The following is a 24,679-nucleotide window of genomic DNA, read 5'->3' as shown; positions in this document are numbered from 1 at the left end:
TGCCGTCAGTCACCCCCAGGGGCGTGGGTCTGCCATCAGTCACCCCCTGGGGTGTGGGTCTGCCGTCAGTCACCCACCTGGGGCATGGGTCTGCCATCCAGTCACCCCCCTGGGGTATGGGTCTGCCATCAGTCACCCCCAAGGGCATGAGTCTACCATCCGGTCACCCCCAGGGGTGTGGGTCTGCCATCAGTCACCCCCAGGGACGTGGGTCTGCCATCCAGTCACCACCAGGGGCATCTCAGATGTACCTGTTCCTTCTTCAGAACCAAGCAAGGGGCCTCTCAGAACACAACTAAAAATAACTGATTGGTGAAGCCCCTATCCTGTGCAAGACACTGCCCATGAATGATTTCACCAAATCAAGATATGCTGGATCTATCCCCATTCTGCAAATGAGGAAGGTGAGGCCCAGACAGGTTAAGTAACTGGACTAAGATCACACAGCTAACAAGTGTCAGAACCAAGATTTGAACGCCAAGCAGTCTTTCTACTCCCATCCTTGTTTTCTCCTATCTTTGTGATTTATAGGACAAACTCACCTTCCATCCCTAGATGTGGATGCTCTGAACCTGACACTGGCCACGGGCTGACCCTGAGGTCAGGGCTGCTTGGCTACTGCCACCACCGAGTGCCCACCAGCCCCTGGGGCCCCCTTGGACTGGGCCAGGAGCCCCCTCTCCCTATTGAAGCAAGGCCTAATTTCCAGAGCTCTTCGGGAGATCTCATGCAGCTAAAAGGAGAGGCTGTAAACACTAAATATAACTGCTTGAAGCAGCGCTGACAGCTCCTTGCAGAACAGGGCCCTGATTATATAACGAGGCTGCCTGGGGAAGGGAGACTTGTGCCTGCTCAGGTTTTTCCAAAAGAAAAAAGAAAAATCAGATAAAGAAAGTTAAAACTGTTCTCCTTAAACCTCATTCATTCATTCCCTGGACAGAAACTTATTACGCCCTGACTGTGAGCCAGGCACTATCACAGGCACTGGGGATGTGACAGCGGATCTCACACACAAAATTCCCTGTGCTTGTGAAGCCGCCAGCCTACTGCAGGGAGACAGACCATAACCAAATAAATAAGTAAACTACGGAGCAGGGTGGGTGAAAACAACTGCAAAGTCAAACAGGCAAAGAGTATTTTTAGAGTGGAAGGGGATGATTTTAAGCAGGGAAGGGAGTCTGAAAAGATGACATTTGAGCAAATGCAGAGAGTGAGAGAAGGGGCCACTCAGGGGTCTACAGGGAGAGGCTCTCGGGCAGTGGGAGCAGAAAGTGCAAAAGCCCTAAGGTGGGACCATGCACCCATTACAGAGGCACAACTGAAGACCCATGGCCAGAAGAAGAGCGCTCCCAGCAACCGTGAGACAAAAGTTGTAGCCACCAACAAGCAGGTGTGGTTGGGCTGGCTGGGGTATGGAAATGGCTCTCATGGGGAAGAAGAATGAGCACTGATTCATTCCTACTTTCTTCCGTAGGCAGAGTTCTAGGGCAGCCCCTAAGATTCCTGCCCTGTCTAATCCCCAGGGAGCTGTGAATATGATGAATTTTACACCTGTAATTAGGTTGTCATAGGGTGCAGTTGACCCTGAGAAAGGGAGATTAGCCTGAGTGACCCCTTAAAAGAGACTGGACTCTTTCTGAAGTCAGCAGTTTGAGGTGTGAGAGATTCAAATTGAGGGAGATTCTCTGCTGCTGGCTTTGAAGATGGAGGAGGCCAATGAGAAGACATGTGGGGGCCTGTAGGAGCTAAAAGCAGCCCTGGCAGACAGCCAGCAAGGAAATGGGGACCCCAGTATGACCACCACAGAAACTCAACCCCCACGACACAACTACACGAGCTTAGCAGAGGGTCCCAAGCTCCAGATGAGGACACAGCCCAGCCAACCCCTTAATTACAGCCTCGTGAAACCCTGAGCAGAACACCCTGCCAATGCCATGCCTGGACTCCCTATCTACAGAACTGGGAACTCATAAGTGGGTTTTGTTTTCAGCTGCTAAGTTTGGAGTAACTTGTTACATAGCAACAGAAAACAAATACATATTCATTAAATATCTTTGAGCACCTACTATATGCCAGGCCGTGTTAGGTGCTGGAGACATAGCCATGAGCAAGACAGACAAGACTCCTTCTACATGGAGCTTACATTCAAATTAGGAAAATGGACAATGGGCAAGAAATACACAATGGACACAATAATTCACAAGATAATGTGAGAGGGAGGTAATGCCAGGACAATGGCCTAACAGGCTGTTTCTTTTTCCTTTTAGGGTCTTGCTCTGTCACCCAGGCTGGAGTGCAGTGGCGTGATCATAGCTCCCTGCAGCCTTGAACTCCAGGCTCACGTGATCCTTCCACCTCAAACTCCCAAGTAGCTGGGACTATAGGTGTATGTCACCACTCCCCACTAATTTTTTTTATTTTTTGCAGAGACAGGGTTTTGCCATCTTGCCTGGGCTGGTCTGGAACTCCTGGGTTCAAGTGATCTGCCCACCTCAGCCTCCCAAAGTGCTGGGATTACAGGTATGAGCCACCATGCCTGGCCAATGGGTTAAGTTTCAATGGCCCAAGCCAACAAACCAGCCCCAGCAGACAGAATCTTTAACCCAATCGCCTCTCCAAAGCCCTGTGTGATTTGCCCCACCCATCTCCAACCTCATCTCCTGTTGTTCTGTCCTCTCTCTTTGTGCTGGAGCCTCCTGGATATCCTTCTCTTCCCCAAATATACCATGCTGTTCCCACATCAGGGCCTTTGCACCCGCTGTTCCCTCTACCCAGAACACCCTTCCCCCAGATCGCTGCATGGCTAGCTTCCTCTCACCTTTAAGGCTTCTGCTGAAATACTGCCTCCTCTGAGACCTTGTCTGACCACCCCATTTAAAGAAGACCTCCCACCCATGAAGCTAGTGATCTACCATGTTTTACTGTCTTTATAGCATGTGTCATTCTCCTAAGTTATTTGATTTATTAATTCACTGGATGGCTTATTTCCTCCCCTGGAATACAAGCTCTACTGCTGCAGAAACTGTCTTTTCATCACTATTTCCCTGAGACTAGAACAGTTCCTGGCCCAGCACAGACACTCAGGAAATATCTGTTGACTGAATGACTGGAAAATTCCTTTGATCAGCCAGTGGTTGTTTTTATTTCTTCCATGGGGAATAAAAAAAGCACTGAAAAAAGGAATAATTCATAGAAAAATGAAAATCCTAAGCAATAGTGAGACATCCATTTGCATAATGACAAGCATCTGATTTTTAATATAATTCCACCTCCGAAGTGAAATGTTCGCTATTCAGATGCAGCCAGGCCCCATGAAAGGGCTCGGATACACAGGAGCGGCAGTTACAAGGGTGGGAGTCAAAATCCTCCAGCGGCTGCTTCCCCTCCATCCCAACAGTCTCAGCTGCTGCCATCTAGAACTTGCCAGCTATTCCCAACACTGTCAGCTGTCTAATCCAACACCCATTCCCAACTTCTTTCTTTCTCCCTTGCCTCCTCGCTCTAGAAGGGGTGGGAAAGCTAAATACCCGCTGCCCCAGACTCTCTTGCAGTTCTACTTCTGTCCCGTGAGATGAAATAAAACAGTCTGGAGATCATCTGGGGATCTCTGCTGCTGGCTCTGAAGATGGAGGAGCCCAATGAGAAGACACGTAGGGGGCCTCTAGAAGCTAAAAGCAGCCCTGGCAGACAGCCAGCAAGGCTACCTAAAAAAAGAACAGCGGTGCCTGACCAGGCCCTATCCCTTTTTCCTGCTTAAATGTAGCCTTGATGGCTGGAGTCACAGCAATCATTTTGTGACCATGAGGAGAAGGGCAAGAGAATCACAGAGATTTTTGGTCCTTATGTCACTAAGCAGCTTTATCATTACCCATAAATAACCACCTCTAGAATTCTTGGTATATGAGAAAAATAAATCCTAACTACTCCACAGTGGTGGGGTTTCCTGGTGTTTGCAAGCAAAAACATTTCTTGCTAATATGCTGACTGTATGGGTACAAATAGCTTCACTTAAGTGAATGAAACTTTGTCTTTTGCCCAAAGCAATTGCATACCCATTATCCAACCTCATCATGGCAATATCCCCTGAGAGTTTGCATGGGCAGACTTTATATCCCCCACGTTAGGCAAAAAATCTGAGATTCAGAGAGATTAAGTGACCTGCCCCAGCATCACACCACTATGCAATGAAACTTGAAACTCAGAACTAAAACCTGGGCCAGGCACAGGCATTCACGCCTGTTATCCTGGCACTTTGGGAGGCCAAGGTGGGAGGATAACTTGAACCCAGGAATTCAAGACCAGTCTGGACAATATAGTGAGACCCCTTCTTTACAAAAAATATATAAAAATTAGCTGGGCATGATGGTGCATGCTTGTGGTCCCAGCTACCTATGAGGTTGAGGCAGAAGGATCACTTGAGCCCAAGAGGTTAAGGCTGCTGTGAGCTATATCATGCCACTGCACCCCAGCCTGGGTGGCAGAGCAAGATTTCGTCTCAATAAATAAATAAATACTAAAACCTGGACTTCCAAATTTCCAATGCAACTTACGGAGAGACAAGAACCCATAATATAAAACAAGATCCCTGGGGCAGCTCTAATAAACCTAAAAAGAAAAACTTTCGTTGTAAATTTCTGCTTTAGGCTAAGAGAAAACTGTCATAACCCACTTAGAAACCCAGGACCCAAGTATTCCAGTCTCGAAGTAGTGTTGTGGTCAATGAACACTGTCCCTCAGCCAAAAGGGAACTCCAACGTAACTTACGGTCCTTATTTGCATTTTTTTTTTTTTGAGATGGGGTCTTGCTCTGTCGCCCAGGCTAGAGTGCAGTGGTGCGATCTTGACTCACTGCAACCTCCGCCTCCCGGGTTCACGCCATTCTCCTGCCTCAGCCTCCCGAGTAGCTGGGACCAAAGGCGCCTGCCACCATGCCCGGCTAATTTTTTGTATTTTTAGTAGAGACGGGGTTTCACCGTGTTAGCCAGGATGGTCTCGATCTCCTGACCTCGTGATCCGCCCGCCTCGGCCTCCCAAAGTGCTGGGATTACAGGCCTGAGCCATCGCGCCCAGCCCCTTATTTGCATTTCTTGAATGCTATAAAGGCAACACATGGTCCACAGAAATATTTCTTAAAATTCTCCTCCCCTCCCTGATCCATGTCCTTCACACTCCATACCTCCTCTAATTTCTCCAAACTCTCCCCAAACCTCTCCTCCCAGCCTCTTGGGTCCTTCTTCCTGTTCCACTTGTCAATTTATTGTCACTCAGCTCCAAACCCATCCTTCTTTGCCATGTTTGGTGATCCTGGAGCGGACCCCTGGAAACATTTCTCCTTTGCCAGCTGGTAGAATGTTCAGCTTTGTCCGTAGAAGGCATGGGTTACACTGTGCAGCTATACAGCAGGAGAGCCCATCCGCTCTGGGTTCCTGTCTTCCTCTCCTACTGCAAGCAGCTCTTCTACCAGCAGCTCTCAGGCCAGCTTCTGTGACCCTCTCAGGCCATGCTCTTCTCACTTGGTGGCCATTTCCACAGTAGCCTTGAGGGACCCTCAGCTACACTGTCCCCACACAGTGGCCACTTCTGCAGGAGCTCCAGCCATCCCCTCAGGCCATCCTCGCCCCACCCAGCAAGCAGCTTCAACCAACCACCTTTGACTCTGCCCTTGAACCATGCTCTCCCCACCTGGTGGGCATTTCTTAGAGAACAGCTGTGGCCACTCACATGCTCTGGCAATAGCAGATGGTGTATATGGACCAGCTGCAGGCTTCGTCGTCTGACAGTGTCCTCATCCAGCAAACTGCATGTTCTTGTAGTAGCTACATTCTCTTTGGAGAGGGCTGGTTCTTGGTCTCAGGGACTAGAATAGTTTTATATTCTTCACTTTCCATTTCCCCTCAGTCTAGAGGGAGTAATAACTTTTTTTTTTTTTTTTGAGACAGAGTCTCCCTCTGTTACCCAGGCTAGAGTGCAGTGGTACAATCTCGGCTCACCGAAACCTCTGCCTCCCAGGTTCAAGCGATTCTCCTGCCTCAACCCCCCAAGTAGCTGGGACTACAGGCATGTGCCACCATACTCAGCTAGTTTTCATATTTTTAGTAGAGATGGGGTTTCACCATGTTGGCCAGGCTGGTCTCGAACTCCTGACCTTGTGATCCACCCGCCTCGGCCTCCCAAAGTGTTGGGATTGCAGGTGTGAGCCACCACACCTGGCAGTAGTAACCTTTTTATACCTAATACTTCTAGACCCCTTAGAGTCCTCTTTGACTCCATTAGTAAGTTAAGCACGTCTTACTAGTTAATAATTCTTTTTTTGTTGTCTTGTCTTTTGTGTGTGTGTGTGTGTATGTATGTGTGTGTGACAGTCTCTCTTTGTCACACAGGCTGGAGTGCAATGGTGCTATCTCGGCTCGCTGCAATCTCCGCCTCCCAGGTTCAAGCAATTCTCCTGCCTCAGCCTCCCCAGTAGCTGGGACTACAGACAGGTGCCACTACGCCCAGCTAATTTTTGTATTTTTAGTAGAGACGAGGTTTTGCCATGCTGGCCAGGCTGGTCTCAAACTCCTGACCTCAGGTGATTCACCTGCCTCGGCCTCCCAAAGTGCTGGGATTACAGGTGTGAGCCACCACACCCAGCCCTGTCGTCTTTTTTTTTTTTTTTTTTTTTTTGAGACAGGGTCTTGCTCTGTCACCCAGGCTGGAGTGCAGTGGTGCTATCATAACTAACTGCATCCTCAGTCTCCTAGGCTCAAGCGATTCTCCCACCTCAGATTCCCAAGTATCTGGGACTACAGGCACGCATCACCATGCCCAACTGTTTTTTTTATTTTTTGTAGAGACCCAAGCTGGTCTCAAACTCCTGGCTTCAAGTGATCCTCCCGCCTTGGCCTCCCAAAGTGCTAGGATTACATGTGTGAGCCACCATGCCCAGCAATAATTCTATATATTGGACTGTCCCAGTTCAAATTACCAATGTAGAATCAGTCAGGGTCTCCTGATTGGACCCTGGCTGATACAGAACTAGTTAAGAAAGTGGTTCTAGATACATACAGACCTCCAGGAGTGGGAGTTGGAGACTCGTCATGCCTTTGGAGTTGAGTGCCATACTGGGATTTTGACCATGTGAAATGGGACACCAGTGACCCATAGCATGCAGTGCCATCACAGCGAATCAGCCACATCATCACCTGTGGTTGGTTCTGACAAAGTGCTGACTGAAGCACATGCCTTGGGAAGGTAGGTGGCTGAGGCACTTGACATGATGCCCGTGACGATGCCCTCAAGGGCTGCAGTGTGGGATGGATGCTTCTGTGTGCACTGGAGCATCTACAGGAAAATAAAATAGAATCTCAGGTCCCTTAACTCATATCAAAGCACAGTCCTAGGGCCAAAGAGCTTCCCTGATGCCCTCAGTGAAAATTCTTATTTATTGTAGCCTGGCTTATTTACATTAGCCAGGGCTAGTGCTACTGAAAATAAAAAACACAATTGAATTGTGTGGGTTATGGAATTACACTAGGTGGATTCACAGCCTCACCACATTGCTCATGTGAAAGGTAGGACATTAAGGCCAGGCGCAGTGGCTCAGGCCTGTAAACCCAGCACTTTGGGAGGCCGAGGCAGGTGGATCACCTGAGGTCAGGAGTTTGAGACCAGCCTGGCCAACATGGCGAAACCCCATCTCTACTAAAAATACAAAATTTAGCCAGGTGTGGTGGTGGGTGCCTGTAATCCCAGCTACTTGGGAGGCTGAGGCAGGAGAATCGCTTGAACCTGGGAGGCAGAGGTTGCAGTGAGCCGAGATCGTGCCATTGCACTCTAATCTAGGCCATAGAGCAAGACTCCATCTCAAAAAAAAAAAGGTAGGACATTAAAAGGGATGCTGAAGCTTAGAATGGGGACATCTGGTGGGACTCAGATGAAACTGAGAATCTTGAACCCACAAGTCACTCTGAGCCTCTGTTGCCAAAGGAAGGAGCTTGCTCTGTTGTGTCTAAGGAGACTAGCTGTCCTTTTCTTGAAAACTGTATGACAATCTCACATGAGGAGATGCCCATTCTCCTTCAGACCCACCACAACTACTACCTGTTGGCACCAGACTCATAAGTAGAATCTTAGATTTTTAGTACCCACTATGGCCTCAAATGAGATAGCTTTTACACCAAGAGAACTGCAAGATTTTGCCAATATATATTGGCAGAAACCTAAGGAGTATGTGAGGGTGTCAGACCAAGGCAGGCAGAAGAACAGGAGCAGACTGAACTCACTGACTGAGGTGCACTAAGATTTTGGATATCATGTGTTAGTTTCCTTAGCTGGAGGTGGCTCTCAAAGCTTACTTGGTTGGTGGCTGGAACTAGGACTCCATGGTGGCCTAAGTTTAGTGAGCAGAGATGCCAGAGCTACCCTGGCATGCTATGGAGGAGGGAATCCAAAGGCTTAGGGAGATTGGAGTGTTGAAAGGATTTACCATGGCAACCTGCACACCCACCCACCAACTACATCCCCCAGGAGACCCCAGAAAATGCTTTCTCTATGAAGGAGCTGAGAAATACATTCATGGGGGGAACACCTGCATCCTTAGAAGGTCTGTGGCTTTCTCCTTTATAGGCTAGGTATGATGGATCGGGGGTGTGCCCACCATTGATATGAGCTCCCAAGAGCAGAAGCCAAAAGGCAGTGCCCAACCTCCAGACGCAGTGCGAGCATACCCGCCATAAAGGACCGCACGACATGCCTGTGGTCAGCAAGCCCTGGCCTGTAGGAGGTTTGGCAGAGACTAACTGTCCCAAGATCCCTGCGACTGAAACAGATGAGAAGCCCGCCAGAGTATTGCTTGGGGACTCATTTCACAACAAAGGGAGTGGAGCAATGGGTTCAGGCCCATAGAATTAACCTCAAGGAGAAGGAAAAGAGTCAGAGGCACAGACGACAGGAGAGGCAAGAAACCAGCAGCCCCAGAGAAAGCAGCAAAGAGACAGCAGGTACTGTTGACTGTCCAGTTCCCAGGAGGCCAAGCTGTGTGTCCTGCCCTGGGGCCCCGTGTGAGACCCTGATATCCTCATGAGGCTGGGTGGTATCATGCGGGCTTTGTATTCTTTCCCCCTGTCTAGCAGATAATAGATCTGTGATTATTGGCTCGGGGCAGGGATGTGACTTTCACAAAAGCAGATACAAAAGCCTTTAAGTTTCATCCTTCTGTTTCTCTTTCTTTCTTTTTTTTTTTTTTTTTTTTTTTGAAATACAGTCTTGCTGTGTTGCCCAGGCTGGAGTGCAGTGGTGCGATCTCGGCTCACTGCAACCTCCACCTCCCTGGTTCAAGCAATTCTCCTGCCTCAGCCTCCTGAGTAGCTGGGATTACAGGCATGTACCACCACGCCCAGTTAATTTTTGTATTTTAGTAGAGACAGGTTTTCACCATGTTGGCCAGGCTGGTCTCGAACTCCTGACCTCAAATGATCCACCCGCCTCAGCACCCCAAAGTGTTGGGATTACAGGTGTGAGCCACCACGCTCAGCTTCCTTTTTTCTTTTTCTTTTTTTTTTTTTTTTGAGATGGAGTCTCACTCTGTTGCCCAGGCTGGAGTGAAGTGGCACGATCTCAGCTCACTGCAACCTCCGCCTCCCAGGTTCACGCCATTCTCCTGCCTCAGCCTCCCGTGTAGCTGTGACTACAGGCATCCGCCACCATGCGCGGCTTTTTTTATATTTTTAGTAGAGACGGGGTTTGACCATGTTAGCCAGGATGGTCTCGATCTCCTGACCTCATGATCTGCCCGCCTCGGCCCTGCAAAGTGCTGGGATTACAGGCGTGAGCCACCGCGCCCGGCCTTCTTCTTTTTGTTTTTCAAAGACCCTAGCTCTTAGGTTCTGGAATCATAAAATGAAATGTCCATGGGAATCAGGCTAACTACCGTATGTGAGTGAAATGGGGCCAGTGCAGGGCAATAGGGAGTGGACTAGACTGCAGTAAACTGGAGAGTGAACGCTCTGCTTCAAGACGTTCCAATTTAATCTTTTAAAAACAACACTAGGGAACAGGTATAGGACTCCAGATTGACTGGGATTTTTTGAAATCACGGAGGAATCAGGGCTCAAAATAGAAATAAATCTGAGTGGTAGGAAAAGGAACAGGAATTGCTGCGGTAGACACCTGTCTTGTGTGTCCCCCTCCGTACGTTTGGAGAATCCCCCACTGTCTGAGTCTTCATGAGACACAGCAGCTGCCTCGCACAATAAATGCCAAATAATTTTAAAATAATAATGGTAGGCCGGGCACGGTAGCTCACGCCTGTAATCCCAGCACTTTGGGAGCCCAAGGCGGGCAGATCATGAGGTCAAGAGATCGAGACCATCCTAGCCAACATGGCGAAACCCTGTCTCTACTAAAAATACAAAAATTAGTTGGGCGTGGTGGCGCCGCCTATAGTCCCAGCTACTCCAGAGGCTGAGGCAGGAGAATCGCTTGAACCCAGGAGGCGGAGGTTGCAATGAGCCGAGAGCATGCCACTGCACTCCAGCCTGGTGACAGAGCGAGACTCCATCTCAAAATAATAATAATGATAATAATAATAATAATGGTAATAGCTAAAACTTAAAACGCTTACTCATCACCTCTTCTACACGCTTCACATATATTCTGTTATTTAGTTCACATAGCCCCCTCCCCCCACAGAGGTAGGCATGACTACACTATCCCCGTTTTGTAGATGAGCAAGCCGAGGCATGCATGGCGTCCAGGCTCACACAGATATGTGGCAGAGCCTGGATTCAAACCCAGTCTGGCTCCAGCATCCACGCACTTAATGCCTTGCCACCCTTCCAATGAGGGTATTAGCTTGTGACAGAGCTCGGCCAACCAGACTTGGAATCTGGAGCAATTGATCTGAAGAAGCAGAGACAGGGAGAAGCTATTCCGGTGTCAGCAACAATGTCGAATATCCAGGGACAGCAGGGCGGCGGTGATGATCAGCTCTGATGTTCTCTGGCTCTGTCGCCCATTGCCCGGCAGCAGTGGTAGCGACGGCCTCATCAGGCGAATTCCGTGGCATGCTTCCCTTTGTCTGCACGTCCTCTTTGGAGTCTATTTTTGCAGTTTCTCAACAACTCTGCGAGCTCTCCAGGTGTTGTTTCAATCAATTCCTTTTCCACTTGAGTCAGCTGGAGTCCGCCTTTGTTGCTCACACCCAGGTATCCCAACTGATGGGTCCCATTTGGTGCACACCTGTGTCTGTGAACCCGGATCTGTGGCTGCGGCACTTACAATAAGCTCCCTTGTGACTCGAGCTTCTGTGGGAGGGATTCTGGTCTTTGCAGCTCTCCAGCCCTGGATTCGAATAACCCTGACTTTCCAAACTCTGAAGCCACACCAGGAGGGGAACAAGGCTGCAGGTCTACCCAGCCCTAGTACAATCACATCTGTTCAGGTGACAGTGGCCAGGACTGCTGCAGATAGTGCCATTATGGCCAGGTATTGAGCTGACCCAGATGAGGGTTTTCTTTTTTTTTATCACATTTCACCATTATTAAGAATTAGCTCTGTGTCATTAGCACACCACGCTATCAACTCAAATCCATCCTACCATCTGGAAGAGGCTCACACGAACAGCATGGAGCCCAGATGGATGCTGTTAGGAGAGCTGTGAGCAGAGATCAACAGAGAGGGAGGGAGGGAGAGACAGAGAAAGACAGAGCAGACACAGAGAGAAATAGAGACAGACAGAAATAGAGAGACAGAGAGAGAGAAATAGAAAAACAAAGAGAAACAGGGAAAGAAAGGGAGAGATGTAGAAAGAGGGGAAGGGAGAAAAAGACAAAGAGATAGTGAGAAATAGAGACAGCAATAGAAAAACAGAGACAGACTTATAGAAAAGGGAAATCAGGAGGAGAATGGCGTGAACCCAGGAGGCGGAGCTTGCAGTGAGCCGAGATCATGCCACTGCACTCCAACCTGGGCGACAGAGCAAGACTCTGTCTCAAAAAAAAAAAAAGAAAGAAAAGAAAAAGAAAAGGGAAATCAAAGAGGAGAGAAAGATAGAGAGAGACAGAGAAGAGTGAGAAAGAGAAACAGAGGAAAGGGGGAGAGAGAGACAAAAAGACAACGAAAGAGATTGAGAGTGAGCAAGAGAGAGTTTTAAGGAGAGAAACTGAGTAGCAAGGACTGTAAGAGAGACAGACAGTGTCGAGGACACCCCGTGACAAGGAGAGATGGGATGTGTCAGGGCACCCTGGGACAAAGTTCCTGGGACAGATAAAGCCACGGCTGTGCTTCCCTCTCGCCCAGCCTTGCAAAGGAAGGCGGGGCCCTCCCATTAAGGTGTCAAAGGTGAACAAGAATGAGGAACCACGCAAATGTCCATGAATAAGGGAGGGGCATAAATTACACAAGATTCATACAATGGAATACTATACAGAAACTGAATTTTAAAATATTGTTTTTAAAAAACCAAAAAAACAAAAGTTTAAAGGAAGAACTCTCCCTTGGGAGATGTGTTAGTCTATTCAGGACGCCACAACAAAATGCCTTAGTGGGTCGTTTATAAGCAACAGAAATTTATCGCTCACAGTTCTGGAGGCTGGGCAGTCCAAGGTCAATGTGCCAGCAGATTCCATGAGGGCCCACCCTCTGCATCACATGTGGCCCCTTCTTGCATCATCTTCGCTTGGTGGAAGGGGTGAACAAGCTCCCTTGGGCCTCCTTTATGAGGGCACTAATCCCAATCATAACAGTGGGGCCCTCATGACCTCGTCAGCTCCCAAACGCCCCACCTCTTACTATCCCCAAGGTAGGGATTAGGTTTCCACATATGAATCTTCAGACCATAGCAGGAGACAACAGTCCTAATTATGCACAATTTGCTTCAACAGCTTCCCCTGCTCCTTCCTCAGCTTGGCATTTCTGGCGGGTGACCTAAGACAACAGAAGGGTGTCACTAAATCACATTTGGGGCTGTCACCATGGTTTCCAGAGGAGCATCTGTGAAGCACATGTTTCCGTCTCCCTCATTGGAAGCTGGCCTTGAATCGGGGGCCTTTGGAGGAAGGCAGAAGGTTCTAGTGCAAGGAGGTGAACCCCTTTCCCTCTCACCTCCCCCCATCCCCATCCCTACCCACCCCCCAACACACACACACACACGGCCATGGCTGGGACAGTTAGCAAGTCCTTCCTCCAGCCTGGTCAGACCCAGAGCAGGAAGAGCGCTGTGACAGAGTCCCCTCCCAGAGCCATGCCTCAGCAGGCTGTTCCCAGGCTGCTCACAAAGGCCCCATGAAGAACCAGGGCAGGAATCCATTCGCCATGTGCCCCCATTTTCTAGACATGGACACTGAGTCCCAAAAGGTGATGTGACAAGCTGGCTAAGGGCCAGGCCTTCTGCACTCACAGCCTGCCAAGGGGGCCAAGGTGGAGCCACAGTTTCTGCCTGCACAGCAGCCGTTCCCTTCCCTGCTGAGAGGAGGAGGCAGCTCTCCTTTGGTGAACTACAAAGGGATGTTGTTGAAAAGGGATGCTCCCGACCATGAGTGGTCACATGACCCAAGCCTAGCCAATCAGATTCACAGGGAGGGTTTGGGACAAGCTGGGTACCCTAATTTCCACCAATGAGAGTCAGGCCTGGGAGTTTTGCTGGAACCCTTGGTTCCGAGAAGGCCAGCTTCTTGAAAAATGCCCCTGGAGTGTTCTTGGGTTGCTGAGAAGCAGGCCCTGAGAGGAGGCCAGGAGGACAAGGGATACTGGGGGTGATTCCTGTGAAAGATAAAAGGTGGAGGAAGCAGAACTGGGAAGAAAAGCCTTCAGCCCCTGACATGAATCTGACGGCAGCTATCACAGAGAGGTCCGGTAAATTTATATTTATATTTATATTTATGTTTATATTTATATTATTATGAGATATAATACTCATCATCTAAAACATTTTGAGTACCATACTTAAACGTTTTCGTTTTTCCAGACTTGACCTTTGTACATCAAAGGAGGCTTCTTTCCACCCCGCACAGCTTGGAAGGAGTCAGTGAGCAGAACTAGGCCCAGCCGCTGCCTTTGGTTTGTCTTCCTCTGAAGGAAAAATACGCCAGCAAAGACAACGTTCTATAACCCAATTTGAGTGTCTCATTACAATTACATAATGATAATTGCCAGCTTTGTGTTCCATTTGGCAACTTGTTAAAGTAATTGAACAAAATATAACTAATGAACACTTATAATGAAGTTCATAATTAGGTCCTTGAAACACTTGATATAAAAAAAAATTTCAGATTCTTTTTTTAAAAAAGCTGTACTCAAGTGAGGTGAAGTGAGGCAGACCCAGGAACTGGAGAAAGCTATGAATGGTTCCTCTGGTTTGAAAGGAATAAAGCCCTGCAAATCATTACCCAGGTAACAGCACTGGACTCCTAGAGCTGATACACTAACTTGAAGGAGATGGTGGATGTGAGTGGCTAACTCGAGGCTTGGCAGGCAGTAGGTGAACAAGAAATACTTGTTCCTTCCCTCCTGTTGGGCAGGAAGTTCACTGAGGGTAGACAGTGCTATCCATTACTGTCTATATTCTGCGGGGCCTTGTCTGGGAGACTGACACCCGGAGGTTCTTAGAAAGTGTAGCTAAAAAGAGAATATTGAACCTGCTGCTTCCTGAAGACCTTCTTCCCTGCCACTCAAGATGAACAATAATAGAGGAACCACAGGTCCCACACTCAGATCAGCAAGAGTAGAGCGGACTCTGCAGCTGGCAACCCAACAGCCATTCCCACAATCGAGGTAAAAAATTCAATACCTAAATAGTAACTTCACAGTGGCGAGGCCTGGAAGCCCCACCTTACCCAAGCAACCAAAGTTAACATCCCCAATAATGGGACTAATGAGCATTAGTCCCATTATTAATAATGAGCATTAGTCCCATTATTGGGACTCTGATGTGTGGCCTCTGATATGACCTACCAATAAGGCCTCAGCACCACCTCCACACAGTCCTGCCAAAAGTTCATAACTGAATCCAAACATCAGGAGCCATCAGACCACCCAATGTGAAGAGCATGCTGCAAAGTCACTGGCCTGTCCTCTCGAAAACATCAAAGTCATGGAAGGCAAAGAAAGTCCCAGGAAGTTCTCCTGATTCACGGAGAATAAGGAGATGTTTCAATAGAGTGCACTGTGTGATCTGGGCCTTTATTCTGCTATAAAGGACCTTTTTTTTTGTTTTCTTTTTTTGAGACGGAGTCTCTCTCTGTTGCCCAGGCTGGAGTGCAGGGCCGCCGTCTCGCCTCACTGCAAGCTCCGCCTCCTGGGTTCACGCCATTCTCCTGCCTCAGCCTCCCAAGTAGCTGGGACTACAGGCGCCCGCCACCACGCCTGCTAATTTTTTGTATTTTTAGTAAAGACAGGGTTTCACCATGTTAGCCAGGATGGTCTCGATCTCCTGACCTCGTGATCCGCCCGCCTCGGCCTCCCAAAGTGCTGGGATTACAGGCGTGAGCCACCGTGCCCGGCCAAAGGACATTATTAAGACAATGGGCAGGATCTGAAAAAGGTTAGTAGATTAGATAATAGAAGTTTCCATGTTAATTTCCTGATGATTGTGCTATGGCTATGTAAGAGAATATCCTCATTTTTAGGAATTCACAATGGAGTATTTAGGGACAAAGGGACATTGTGTCTGCAGTTGACTCAAACCATTCAGGAAAAAAAACACATACGACACTCTGGAGGCTAAGGGAAGACTGTGTGGTAGATAGAGCTCCCTCTCCCCTCTCCCCTCTCCCCTCTTCCCACGGTCTCCCTCTGATGCCGAGCCGAAGCTGGACGGTACTGCTGCCATCTCAGCTCACTACAACCTCCCTGCCCGATTCTCCTGCCTCAGCCTGCCGAGTGCCTGCGATTGCAGGCGCGGGCCGCCACGCCTGACTGGTTTTCGTATTTTTTTGGTGGAGACGGGGTTTCGATGTGTCGGCCGGGCTGGTCTCCAGCTCCTAACCGCGAGTGATCCGCCAGCCTCGGCCTCCCGAGGTGCCGGGATTGCAGACGGAGTCTCGTTAACTCAGTGCTCAATGGCGCCCAGGCTGGAGTGCAGAGGCGTGATCTCGGCTCGCTACAACCACCTCCCAGCCGCCTGCCTTGGCCTCCCTAAGTGCCGAGATTGCAGCCTCTGCCTGGCAGCCACCCCGTCTGGGAAGTGAGGAGCGTCTCCGCCTGACCGCCCATCGTCTGGGATGTGAGGAGCCCCTCTGCCTGGCTGCCCAGTCTGGAAAGTGAGGAGCGTCTCTGCCCGGCCGCCATCCCATCTAGGAAGTGAGGAGCGCCTCTTCCCGGCTGCCATCCCATCTGGGAAGTGAGGAGCGTCTCTGCCCGGCCGCCCATCGTCTGAGATGTGGGGAGCACCTCTGCCCTGCCGCCCCGTCCGGGATGTGAGGAGCGTCTCTGCCCGGCCGCCCTGTCTGAGAAGTGAGGAGACCCTCTGCCTGGCAACCGCCCCGTCTGAGAAGTGAGGAGCGTCCTCCCTCCTCGTCCGGAAGGGAGGTGGGGGGGTCAGCCCCCCGCCCGGCCAGCCGCCCCGTCCGGGAGGTGAGGGGCACCTCTGCCCGGCCGCCCCTACTGGGAAGTGAGGAGCCCCTCTGCCTGGCCAGCCGCTCCGTCCGGGAGGGAGGTGGGGGGGTCAGCCCCCCGCCCGGCCAGCCGCCCCATCTGGGAGGTGAGGGGTGCCTCTGCCCGGCCGCCCCTACTGGGAAGTGAGGAGCCCCTCTGCCCGGCCAGCCGCCCCGTCCGGGAGGGAGGTGGGGGGATCAGCCCCCCGCCTGGCCAGCCGCCCCGTCTGGGAGGGAGGTGGGGGGATCAGCCCCCCGCCCGGCCAGCCGCCCTGTCGAGGAGGTGGGGGGCGCCTCTGCCCGGCCGCCCCTACTGGGAAGTGAGGAGCCCCTCTGCCCGGCCAGCCGCTCTGTCTGGGAGGGAGGTGGGGGGGTCAGCCCCCCGCCCGGCCAGCCGCCCCATCCGGGAGGGAGGTGGGGGGGGTTAGCCCCCCGCCTGGCCAGCCGCCCCGTCCGGGAGGTGAGGGGCGCCTCTGCCCGGCCGCCCCTACTGGGAAGTGAGGAGCCCCTCTGCCCAGCCAGCTGCTCTGTCTGGGAGGGAGGTGGGGGGGTCAGCCCCCCGCCCGGCCAGCCGCCCCATCCGGGAGGGAGGTGGGGGGGTCAGCCCCCGCCCGGCCAGCCGCCCCGTCCGGGAGGGAGGTGGGGGGGTCAGCCCCCCGCCCGGCCAGCCGCCCTGTCCGGGAGGGAGGTGGGGGGGGTCAGCCCCCCGCCCGGCCAGCCGCCCCGTCCGGGAGGGAGGTGGGGGGGTCAGCCCCCCGCCCGGCCAGCCGCCCCGTCCGGGAGGGAGGTGGGGGGGGTCAGCCCCCCGCCCGGCCAGCCGCCCTGTCCGGGAGGGAGGTGGGGGGGTCAGCCCCCCGCCCGGCCAGCTGCCCCGCCCGGGAGGGAGGTGGGGGGGTCAGCCCCCCGCCTGGCCAGCCGCCCCGTCCAGGAGGGAGGTGGGGGGATCAGCCCCCTGCCCGGCCAGCCGCCCTGTCCGGGAGGTGAGGGGCGCCTCTGCCCGGCCGCCCCTACTGGGAAGTGAGGAGCCCCTCTGCCCGGCCAGCCGCCCTGTCCGGGAGGGAGGTGGGGGGTCAGCCCCCCGCCCGGCCAGCCGCCCCATCCAGGAGGGAGGTGGGGGGTGTCAGCCCCCCGCCCGGCCAGCCGCCCCGTCCGGGAGGTGAGGGGCGCTTCTGCCCGGCCGCCCCTACTGGGAAGTGAGGAGCTCCTCTGCCCGGCCACCACCCCGTCTGGGAGGTGTACTCAACAGCTCATTGAGAACGGGCCATGAAGACAATGGCGGTTTTGTGGAATAGAAAGGGGGGAAAGGTGGGGAAAAGATTGAGAAATCGGATGGTTGCCGCGTCTGTGTAGAAAGAGGTAGACATGGGAGACTTTTCATTTTGTTCTGTACTAAGAAAAATTCTTCTGCCTTGGGATGCTGTTGATCTGTGATCTTGCCCCCAACCCTGTGCTCTCTGAAACATGTGCTGTATCCACTCAGGGTTGAATGGATTAAGGGCGGTGCAGGATGTGCTTTGTTGAACAGATGCTTGAAGGCAGCATGTTCGTTAAGAGTCATCACCACTCCCTAATCTCGGGTACCCAGGGACACAAACACTGCGGAGGGCCGCAGGGTCCTCTGCCTAGGAAAACCAGAGAACTTTGTTCACTTGTTTATCTGCTGACCTTCCCTCCACTATTGTCCTGTGACCCTGCCAAATCCCCCTCTGCGAGAAACACCCAAGAATGATCAATAAAAAAGAAAAAAGAAAAAAAAAAAAAAAACACATACGTGTGTATGTATGCACATGTGTGTATGTAGGGAGAGAAAAAGATTAAACAAACGTCACATGATGCCAACACTTTGGCAGTTTGAGTGAAGAATATCTAGAACTGTTTATGTTATTATTGAAACTTTTCTTTAATTTGAAATTATGTCAAAACACAAAAAGGAAAGGAAAGGAATACAGATACCTGCTTCCCAGTTTCCCCTAGAGCTAGTGGTGGCCAAGAGACACAGTTCTAGCCAATGAAATGGAGGAGAAGGCTGCTGAGGATCTTTCTGGGGATAAATTTTCCTCTGGTAAAATAAGAATGGGCTTCAAAGAGAATTCTCACTGCACTGGCCACCTCATTGCTTTAAGTATGTGAGGATGTGGTGCTGGAGCTGCAGCAGCCATCTTGTGACCATGAGGAAAAGGCCAAGAAACTCACAAAGCTTTCCCCATGTACGAGTTTCCTTGATACTGTTGCCCCACTTATGAGGTTACATAGGATCATTCAATTCCTGTAATCCTTCAATCCCATTCATCATTCCAGGCCCAATGTCAGAACCTGTATCACTCAGGACCAGGTGGACAGGGCAGCTCCCATGTCAAACATTACCAAAGGGAAAAGAGAGCTTTGGAGACTCTTATATCAGCAATTAAGTGCTGTGGCCTAGAAATGACATGTCCCTTCCACTCACAACTCATTGGCCTTCATAGAACACAGGGCCTAGCCTTGATTCCACAATTCTTATTCTTGAGGGGTCTGCATGCCTAAGTTTTGCCCCTTTTCCTCAACTATAAATTCCTCATGGTAAGTTTTTAAAGATACTGATGCCTAGACTTTTCCCCAAACTATTCAAATCATCAGCTGAAGTCAGGAGTCCGAGACAAGCCTGGGCAACATGGTGAGACCCCGTCTTGACTAAAAACACAAAAATTAGCCAGGCATGTTGGTGCGCGCCTGTAATCCCAGCTACTCGGGAGACTGAGGCATAAGAATCACTTGAACCTGGGAGGCAGAGGGTTGCAGTGAGCCAATATCGCAGCACTGCACTCCAGCCTGAGCGACAAAGTGAGGCTCTGCCTAAAAAATAAAAAAAAATCAGAATCCCTGGGAGTAGGGCCTGGAAATCGGTATTTTACAATTCAGGTATAACATACATTTATAGTCCATAGCAAAAATTTTAACTGTACATCTCAAATATTTTTATTACAGTAAAATACACATAACATAAAACTTGCCACTTTACCCATTTTTAAGTGTACGGTTCAGTGGCATTAAGTACATTCACAGTGTTACGCAAAAGTCACCACCATCCATTTCTAGAACCTTTTCATCATCCTAAACAAAAACTATGTACCCATTAAACATGCTCTCCCCATTCCTTCTCCCTCCCCGTCCCTGAATAAGCTCTGGTCTACTTTCTGTCCCTATGAATTTGACTATTCTAGGTACTTCATAGAAATGGAATCATACAGTATTTGTCATTTTGTGACCGGTGTCTGTCACTTACGATAACGTGTTCAAGGTTCATGTACACTACAGTGTCAGAACTTCATTCCTTTTCACATATTATGAAATAATATTCATTCCTTTTCATATAATATTATGAAATAAAATGTGTTCTAACCCTACAATAGAATATTATTCAGCCATAAAAAGGAATGAAGTTCTTCTATCTTCTACAATATTCTATTGCAGGGATAGAACACATTTTGTTTATCATTCATCAGTGACAAAAGCTTGGGCTGTCTCTGCCTTTTGGTGATTGTGAATAACGCTGCTACAAACATTAGCATACAAGCATCTGTTTGTGTCCTGGCTTTCAGTTCTTTTGGGTATATACCTAGAAGTGCAATTCCTGGCTCACTGGGTAATTATAAGTTTAACTTTTTGAGGAACCACCAGCGTGTTTCCACAGCAGCTGCCCCAATTTACATTCCCACCAGCAAGACACCAGGGTTCCAGTTTCTCCACACCCTCACCAAAGCCCAGCTGTTTGGTACACATATATGAACTCAAGTAACCACCACGTGGATAAAGACATCTAACATTTCCTGCACCCCAGAAGGTACCCTCATGAGAATCGGTATTGTTGCAAGCTCCCCAGCAGCCAGGGTCAAGAACCATGCCCTAAACTTTTAGTGGTTCTATCTCTGGCAAGGCTGGCTAACTCTCTACCTAAAAATAAACCTCGAGTCTGAAGTTGGAACATTAAAAATGACACTGTCACCTTGACAGAGTGGCTAATAATGCCCCAGCGGACAGGAGCCCATCAATCATGGGCCGCTGCCTTCTGTTTGGAGAGCTGAGGAAGACGCCAAGATGGAAAGGAGGGATGCAGCACAGGACAAGCCGGGGTGGCTGCCTGGGCACAGAAATCCCAGCCCACACCTCCCCAGGCCTCTCCCCAAACTGGGAACAAGAAATCTAGCAGCCAGACAGAAGTGCTGCCTTCCCTGAATTCAATTTGCAAGGTCAATCATGTAAGAACCCAGGCCTAATAGAATTGTCACATCTGTGTCACGGTCATTTACAACGCACTCTTGCCGCGTCTGAACATGAAAGCAATTATGTGATACATACTTTGGCAAGAACCTGAGGTTCCCATCAAGGGGGAGAGAAACACTGTCAAGTCAGGTTATTTAAAGAAAGAAAGAACGAAAAGAAGGAAAGCCACAAAGACACATTCATTAAGAAAATTTGAAAATTTCCACTTCCCTAGAAATCACATAAGAAGACTTAAGAGTCAGAATCCTTTTGAAAGCTCCATTGTCTTAAGAGTATAAATAGCATCTTTTTAGAAACACACAATTTCAATCAAGCTGGAATAATGGGAAGTACCATTCATGGAACGTTGTCTTTTAAAATTTCATGACACATGAAATGATTCTCACTCCAAATCTAATTAGAGGCTCAAGCATATGAGAGTTTGTGACAACGTCAAAGCGCTTGGAAAACGTACATGTAATTGATCTTCTTCACTGGGGTATGATTTCTTTTAATCAATCTAGATATTCAGGAAGTACCCAAAGAAAGGACCACGAGAAACAGGGTTATCAAAAGAGGGAGTTCTCTATCCTTCTTGGGAGCTCTTTCCAAAAGGGCTGGCCCTAGCCCATGGGATCTTGGGCAAGTTCCTTTAACTTGAGCCTTATTCCCCATCTTCAAAATAGGGATAATGATGACACCTACCTCCTAGGGTTATAGTCAGGATCGTGGCCCCGGAACAGTGCCAAGCATATGGTATGTACTTGAGCAATGTTAGCTATTATTGGCACCAAGTGGCTAAGCCCTAACGGCTCAGCAGAACCCAGCCCAAAGCCCACACAATTGTGACTCCAGCCCCTGAAGCCAGCGGTCTCGGGCCCTGTTGCAAAAGGACAGATCGGCAGACGACACAATAGGAGCCATATCCTTCAGCCACCAGACAGCCCAGGCTGACAAAAAACTTTAGCAACAGGCACAGAGGGGACCCAGGAGTCATTACCAAAACTGCATTTCCCTCCGCCCCAGCCTGGGTGAGACATGAGCGCCCACCACCTCCCTCTTCAAATGCCTTCTTTCAAGTGCCAGTTCCCACCAGCAGTCCTTCAGCACTGCTTGCCTGCAGGCCAGGGACTCCTGCCCCAGGCCACTCAAGGTTTCCATCCTACCTGCAGCCTCTGATGGACCATAGAAGGGCACCGTCTCTGCTCTCCCAAGATATTTTTCGAGGAAATGGGCCATTGACGTAGACAGGTGGCACAGCACACTGCTCAAGGAGTCTGCAGCCAGGCTGCCTGGGCTTCAGTCCCCAATCCACTACTGTTGGCTGGCTGACGCTGGGTGGGTCAAACTCTCTGCACCTCAGTTTCCATCCTGTAAAAACAGAGATCATAAAAGCATCTTCTTTCGGTATACTTGTGTGAGTTAACGAGTTGACGCTTTACGTGCTCAGGACAGCCTAAGAGAACCTGAGGGTTTGCTCAAGGAGTGGTTTCCACTCCGCTCCGCCCACACTGTAGACTTTGCAGAAACATGACTATTTTTTAGTAACCCAAGTTAATCTGTTATGAACTCCCACTCTCGTAGGGATACGAGGTGAATCTGCCATGGGTGAGACTTCCCTTCTTTCCCCAGCGTTGTGCCTAAATTTGGGCAGGAGTGTGTCTCGCCATAGCAGGAGATGGAGGGGACCTGTTCTCACTATCACCTCCCCACCGTGGTGCCCACTGAGGTGGCCTCATTGCTCTCTGGATCTAATCATTGACCCAGGGAGGCCCTTCTGGCAGAGCCTGGGGATGACGATGATGCAGACCCCGCAGGGCGGTCTGAGGGCTGATGAATCAATGCACATGTAGCCCTTAGAACAGGGCCCAGCCCATGCTGGTGGTCATTCCGTTTTAGCCACTTTGACCTGGCAATCGGGGACCCAAGGAATGTGGGCCCAGCCTTGCCTGATCTTCCCTTTTATTCCAAGGGAAGCTGTGAAATCTCCCAATTTCTAAATTGGCATTGGATCCAAATAAACAGTGATTGTGAGAAGCAAGCAAGATACAGCTGAGGGCTGGATTTGAACCCTTGGCCATTCGGTTGAGACGTCTGTCCCCTGTTGCTAAGTTTGCCATTCATGGCTAGTCCCATTTTACAGATGGAAGAGGTGAGGCCCTGAGTGGTCGAAAAACTTGCAGTATGACCCAGCTGGCTGAGCCAGGACTTGAACCCAGACTGTTGGATCCAGGGTCAGTCCTCTCACACTTGTGCCTCCCATTAACATCCATGGCCTTTAGATAGAGCAGGCTCCTGCTGTCCTCAGCTTCCCTGTGGCTGTACCCGACCTTCTTCTTGTATTTACATCACCAAATCCCTTGTTCCAGTTACTACTGCTGTACAACTATCCAAAAATTTAGTAGCATACAACAGAAGTGATCTTATTATATTTCACAGATTCTATGGGTCAGGAATTCAGTCAGGGCTTGACTGGGTGATTCTTCTGTTTCACGCAGTGTCAACTGAGGTTACTCAATGATATTCAGCTGGCAGATGGCCGATCTGGAGGCTGAAAGATGGCTCCATTCATATGCCTGCTATCTTGGTGGGGATGGCTGGAAGACTGGGCTCTGCTGGGACTTCTGGCCACAGTACCTCCACGTGGCTTTTCCAGCATGGTGCCCCGGGTATGAGACTTCTTAAATGGTAGCAGGCTCCTGCCAGTGAGCATCCCCAAAAGAACCAGGCAGAGCTACCTGGTTTTCCTGGTCCAGCCCGTAAGTCACTGAGCGTCACCTCCGCTATACTTTATAGAACAAACCAGTCACCAGCCCACCTAGATTGGTGGGGAGGGGATATAGACATGCCCCTCACCAAAAGAAGTGTCAAAAATTGTGCAGCCGTTTTTCTTTAACTGCCACAACCCCTGAGGTAACTGTAAAGTTCAGGAGGACAACAATTGTATAAGATGGATTTATCTTGGAAGGGGTTGCTTCTCCTCAAAAGGTGGCCTCCCACTTAAATCTCACTGATCCTCAAAACCCAATTCTTTCATCTGCATTCTGTGCAAATAAGCCTCATTTGTCTTCATGACCCGTGAACATGCAGACCCAGAAGAACTTTTTTTTTTTTTTTTTTTTTGGAATTCTGATTGGGAACTCTTCCAGGCCAGAGCCAGGCAATTCTTCAATTCTCCGACCGCCCGAAACAAGGCCTGTCTTACCGATTTGCATGCATCCACCATCACTGGGGACCTCATTGCCTGAGGCAAAGGTCCCCAACCTTTTTGGCACCAGGGACCTGTTTCGTGGAAGACAATTTTTCCATGGGGAGAACTGATTGTTTCAGGATGAAAGGCATTAGCTTCTCATAAGGAGCGCACAACCTAGATCCCTGACACGCCTGCAGTTCAAAATAGAGTTTGCGCTCCTAAAAGACTCGAATGCCACGGCTGATCTGACAGGAGGCAGAGGTCAGGCGGTAACGCTCCCTTGCCTGCTACTCACCTCCCACTGTGTGGCGCAGTTCCCAGCAGGCCACTGGACTGGTACTGGTCCACGGCCCGGGGCTTGGGGAGCCCTGGTAAGCCATCCATAGTCAGGCAGCGAATGAGGCAGTGACCTAAACTCACAACTCAGCCGCGGCACTTCTTCCTCACCTGGAATTCTGCCTCTTCACAAAAGCCCCATGACTGCTATTAGGTGGAGGTGCTTGTCATGCCTGAGATTCATCCTCTCCCCTCCAGCCTCAGAGCCCTTATCCTCCCCTGAGGCACCTCCATGCCCAAGCTCAGGTCACGTGTCTCCGGTTGGCCTGGCCTCTCCTCCTGCCGCAGGGCAGTCACATGATCCAGGTGCCGCCAATCAGAACCTCCCATTCCCCTGGTC

General features: G+C 50.3%; 1 protein-coding gene across 4 annotated transcripts in view; it reads right to left on the bottom strand.

Moving 5' to 3' along the window:
* Window positions 1-24,679, bottom strand: part of TMEM132B (transmembrane protein 132B) — a 505,248-nt gene extending 480,569 nt beyond the window's left edge. Inside the window, exons 1-2 of one of the 4 annotated variants that reach the window (XM_054664703.2) lie at window positions 24,299-24,679; window positions 21,977-22,181 (exon numbers count right to left, since the gene is read on the bottom strand). In XM_054664703.2, the coding sequence (XP_054520678.2) occupies window positions 21,977-22,049 (73 nt within the window). In that variant the 5' untranslated portion in view covers window positions 22,050-22,181; window positions 24,299-24,679. The remainder of the gene's footprint in view (window positions 1-21,976; window positions 22,182-24,298) is intronic. The other 3 variants (XM_063785293.1, XM_063785292.1, XM_054664704.2) reach the window with 3 other exon arrangements.

This window comes from Pan troglodytes, chromosome 10, assembly GCF_028858775.2.
Source record: "Pan troglodytes isolate AG18354 chromosome 10, NHGRI_mPanTro3-v2.0_pri, whole genome shotgun sequence".
NCBI lineage: Eukaryota > Metazoa > Chordata > Mammalia > Primates > Hominidae > Pan > Pan troglodytes.
The sequence above is the reverse complement of the archived record's forward strand: the minus strand, read 5'-3'. Positions and strand labels throughout refer to the sequence as shown.